The sequence below is a fragment of the Gadus morhua genome, chromosome 12, assembly GCF_902167405.1.
Source record: "Gadus morhua chromosome 12, gadMor3.0, whole genome shotgun sequence".
In the NCBI taxonomy this organism is placed as follows: Eukaryota; Metazoa; Chordata; class Actinopteri; order Gadiformes; family Gadidae; genus Gadus; species Gadus morhua.
Genome location: NC_044059.1, coordinates 22,251,865 through 22,256,545, shown reverse-complemented (window position 1 = coordinate 22,256,545; position 4,681 = coordinate 22,251,865). Strand labels below are relative to the sequence as shown.

The window sequence follows — 4,681 nt, the reverse complement described above, 5'->3', positions numbered from 1 at the left end:
AGAAAAAAACAAATGACCAGACTTTTATTTAATCAGGGCATTGACTAAGTAAAAGAGTTGTGCTTGAAAATGTGCATCTGTTACAAAATAAAGCATGTATTGCATAATTATCCAACAAGAATTATTGCTGTTTGAGTGCATCAGTTGGAAATGCTAATTCAGCACCAAACACTTGGGTTTGTCCCTCAATGTATAAAAGTAGAAAAGCACACCTTAAATTAGGATAGGGATATCAAGTCAGTAAAGAAAGACGTTAGTGTCAATGTGCGTGAACATTGACTCAGTTAAGTCCCTCCCCTCCTCACAAAGCCTTTGAATAACAGACAGTGTTGAAAAGGTAGGACGGTTGCTTGAGTCCACCCTTAAAAGGTTTATTTAGTCTTTATATTCTGCACCACAACCCTAAATTCTCCAACAGACACACCCGCAGAGGACACTATAAAAGCTCTAGCCCGTCAACCCTCAAAACCAACCTCAAGGAGACTCTCCATTGTAGACATCCAGAGAAGCTCCAGTGCCAGTGCCTAGAAACAAACGGAGAGACCCAGAAGATGAAGACCTGTCTCAGCCTCCTCCTGCTCTTGCTAGGCCTCTGCCGAGCTCAACCTCTGGTGGGAGAACAAAGTGTGGCTGATGTCCTAGAAGACAATGAGGACATGGATATCAGCACCAGGATTCTGATCTCAAACAACGGCTCCAGTGAGCTTCTGCTGGAGGGTGACTTGCTTCTCCCAACAACCAGAAACGCCATGAAGTGTTTTAGAAACAGCTGCCTGTGGAAAAAGTCCTCAAATGGCCTTGTGACCATTCCCTACACAGTGAGCAGCGCCTACACCTCTGCGGAGACGTCAAGAATTGTGAACGCATTGCAGTCCTTCCACCAGAGCACCTGCATCCGCTTCGTTCCCCGCCGGAACCAGTACGACCACATCAGCATTCAGAGCAGAGGTGGATGCTACTCCTCTCTGGGCAGGACAGGAGGCATGCAGGTACTCTCTCTCAGGAGATCGGGGTGCATGTACTACGGCATCATGCAGCATGAGGTGAACCACGCTCTGGGCTTCAACCACGAGCAGACCAGGAGTGACCGTGACCAGTATGTCAAGATAAACTGGAAGAACATTAATCCAAGCAATGCCTACAACTTCGAGAGGCAGGACACCAACAACCTGAACACCCCCTACGATTACACCTCCATCATGCACTACGGCAGAACAGCCTTTTCCATAAATGGACGAGACAGCATCACCCCCATCCCAAACTCCAGAGTTCAGATCGGCCAGAGAAAGGGAATGACCCGGAATGACTTCCAAAGGATCAACCGACTCTATCGTTGCTAAGACCAACAACCAGTTGTCTGCAAATATCAAATTAATTTTTTGTTTTTCTCAAAACAATGTTCTCCTGATATGTCATTAAAAAATATTGCTTCACTGCAATTCATTTGTGTGGTCAATTTTTATTTTATTTTGAGTTATTATCAACCTGAACCTCAATTTATATTAACACCTCATGTTTGAACAGCATTATTTATACATCTTTAATGAAATGGACCTATCATCATGTCCACCACAAGATGATGTTGTGCCTCTAAACACAAAGACTACAAGATTCATTCAAAAGGGATAGAGCCAAACCGATTTAGAAACCATATGGCTTGTAGATGACTAGGATACTGTTCATGACCTTTATGCTAAGAAGCATTGAACTGGACTATCACGACTACAATTGTTGCTTCCTCTATTACAACTGCTAAAACCACTTGCATCCTCCAGAATAGTAGATGTCTCCATTCGCCCTCCACGTAACAAAATGATTGCTTAATTCTAAGACGCATCACGTGAATGATGCTACTTATCACCGCCACTCTCCGAGTGACCCAATCATCCCCCCTTACTGATCATTCGTCCTGTACCCATACTTACTGCAATTCCATTTTTTTTTATTATCATTTAGACCCTGTGAAGTGTGTGTGTGGTTGAAGGCTGGTTTAACCTGTGTGCCGTGATACTGCATTACACGACAGGTGTGCAGCCTAACCCAGCCCCAGAGTTCAATAAGCCTGACTCGGGCCAGTTGAGGCTGCTTGAACCAACCATCAACCACCACCACACATGTGTAACGCACATTGACTGTTTATAATATAGGTTAGACTTTGGGCATTTTCACAACTGCCTTGTTTGGGACCATTACGATTTATTTGTACATAAAAATATGTACCTTTATGTCAGACCACTTCATTTTTAATTCTGGGACTGTGCGCTGCCTGCCACTGACAGAGTTCACTGCTGCAGCAACATGTTGCCTCTCACTCTGCTTTTTGTTGTTAGTGATCCCAATCCATTGACCGCCGAACAAAACTACTTTTTGGGCCTCCACCTCACCCACACGTGTCTCCACTTCAACCTCCGTGAAATTTTGCTTTTTTGCTTTTCTCAGTCCTTCTGCCATTGTTTCCGGCAAGACATAATACTTGCATCTGAGTCTGTTTTATATGCAGATCACATTCATGAGGTCGTTTGCATTGACCATTGTTGGTTAAAAAGGGGCGTGTACAGGGCGGAACGTGAAGCTGATTCAGCTGCGCACACTTGTAGGCACTCTGTGATTTATGAAGCAAAGATTGCTTAGAGGTGTGCGTACGAAGGGTTTTATGAGTCTGACATTTTTTTGGGGCACGCAAAACTTGGCTTTTGGGCGTACGTACACTTTTATTAACGATCCTACGCACAGTTTTATAAATGAGACCCCTGATCTTTTACATTTATTCACAAAATTCGAACAATTGAATGCCAAGTAGAATTTATACAAATTTGTCAAATAAAAGTTCCAAAAATTAATTCCATACCCTAGCTTTAAAGCACTGCTTCATCAATCCTTCTTCTGAGAAAAAAACAAATGACCAGACTATTATTTAATCAGGGCATTGACTAAGTAAAAGAGTTGTGCTTGAAAATGTGCATCTGTTACAAAATATAATATGTATTGCATAATTATCCAACAAGAATTATTGCTGTTTGAGTGCATCAGTTGGAAATGCTAATTCAGCACCAAACACTTGGGTTTGTCCCTCTATGTATAAAAGTAGAAAAGCACACCTTAAATTAGGATAGGGATATCAAGTCAGTAAAGAAAGACGTTAGTGTCAGTGTGTGTGAACATTGACTCAGTTAAGTCCCTCCCCTCCTCACAAAGCCTTTGAATAACAGACAGTGTTGAAAAGGTAGGACGGTTGCTTGAGTCCACCCTTAAAAGGTTTATTTAGTCTTTATATTCTGTACCACAACCCTAAATTCTCCAACAGACACACCCGCAGAGGACACTATAAAAGCTCTAGCCCGTCAACCCTCAAAACCAACCTCAAGGAGACTCTCCATTGTAGACATCCAGAGAAGCTCCAGTGCCAGTGCCTAGAAACAAACGGAGAGACCCAGAAGATGAAGACCTGTCTCAGCCTCCTCCTGCTCTTGCTAGGCCTCTGCCAAGCTCAACCTCTGGTGGGAGAACAAAGTGTGGCTGATGTCCTAGAAGACAATGAGGACATGGATATCAGCACCAGGATTCTGATCTCAAACAACGGCTCCAGTGAGCTTCTGCTGGAGGGTGACTTGCTTCTCCCAACAACCAGAAACGCCATGAAGTGTTTTAGAAACAGCTGCCTGTGGAAAAAGTCCTCAAATGGCCTTGTGACCATTCCCTACACAGTGAGCAGCGCCTACACCTCTGCGGAGACGTCAAGAATTGTGAACGCATTGCAGTCCTTCCACCAGAGCACCTGCATCCGCTTCGTTCCCCGCCGGAACCAGTACGACCACATCAGCATTCAGAGCAGAGGTGGATGCTACTCCTCTCTGGGCAGGACAGGAGGCATGCAGGTACTCTCTCTCAGGAGATCGGGGTGCATGTACTACGGCATCATGCAGCATGAGGTGAACCACGCTCTGGGCTTCAACCACGAGCAGACCAGGAGTGACCGTGACCAGTATGTCAAGATAAACTGGAAGAACATTAATCCAAGCAATGCCTACAACTTCGAGAGGCAGGACACCAACAACCTGAACACCCCCTACGATTACACCTCCATCATGCACTACGGCAGAACAGCCTTTTCCATAAATGGACGAGACAGCATCACCCCCATCCCAAACTCCAGAGTTCAGATCGGCCAGAGAAAGGGAATGACCCGGAATGACTTCCAAAGGATCAACCGACTCTATCGTTGCTAAGACCAACAACCAGTTGTCTGCAAATATCAAATTAATTTTTTGTTTTTCTCAAAACAATGTTCTCCTGATATGTCATTAAAAAATATTGCTTCACTGCAATTCATTTGTGTGGTCAATTTTTATTTTATTTTGAGTTATTATCAACCTGAACCTCAATTTATATTAACACCTCATGTTTGAACAGCATTATTTATACATCTTTAATGAAATGGACCTATCATCATGTACACCACAAGATGATGTTGTGCCTCTAATCACAAAGACTACAAGATTCATTCAAAAGGGATAGAGCCAAACCGATTTAGAAACCATATGGCTTGTAGATGACTAGGATACTGTTCATGACCTTTATGCTAAGAAGCATTGAACTGGACTATCACGACTACAATTGTTGCTTCCTCTATTACAACTGCTAAAACCACTTGCATCCTCCAGAATAGTAGATGTCTCCATTC

The 4,681-nt window shown here is 43.5% G+C and overlaps 2 protein-coding genes across 2 annotated transcripts; both read left to right on the top strand.

The window, feature by feature from the left end:
• The first annotated feature begins 453 nt into the window (after nt 1-453).
• LOC115554985 (high choriolytic enzyme 1-like) lies at nt 454-1,443 on the top strand. Its single transcript, XM_030371659.1, has one exon. It carries the CDS (start codon nt 552-554, stop codon nt 1,338-1,340), a length of 789 nt encoding a protein of 262 aa, XP_030227519.1. The 5' UTR covers nt 454-551; the 3' UTR covers nt 1,341-1,443.
• A 1,889-nt stretch (nt 1,444-3,332) lies between these two features.
• Nucleotides 3,333-4,329, top strand: LOC115554977 (high choriolytic enzyme 1). Its single transcript, XM_030371645.1, has one exon. It carries the CDS (start codon nt 3,438-3,440, stop codon nt 4,224-4,226), a length of 789 nt encoding a protein of 262 aa, XP_030227505.1. The 5' UTR covers nt 3,333-3,437; the 3' UTR covers nt 4,227-4,329.
• Nucleotides 4,330-4,681: the final 352 nt, after the last annotated feature.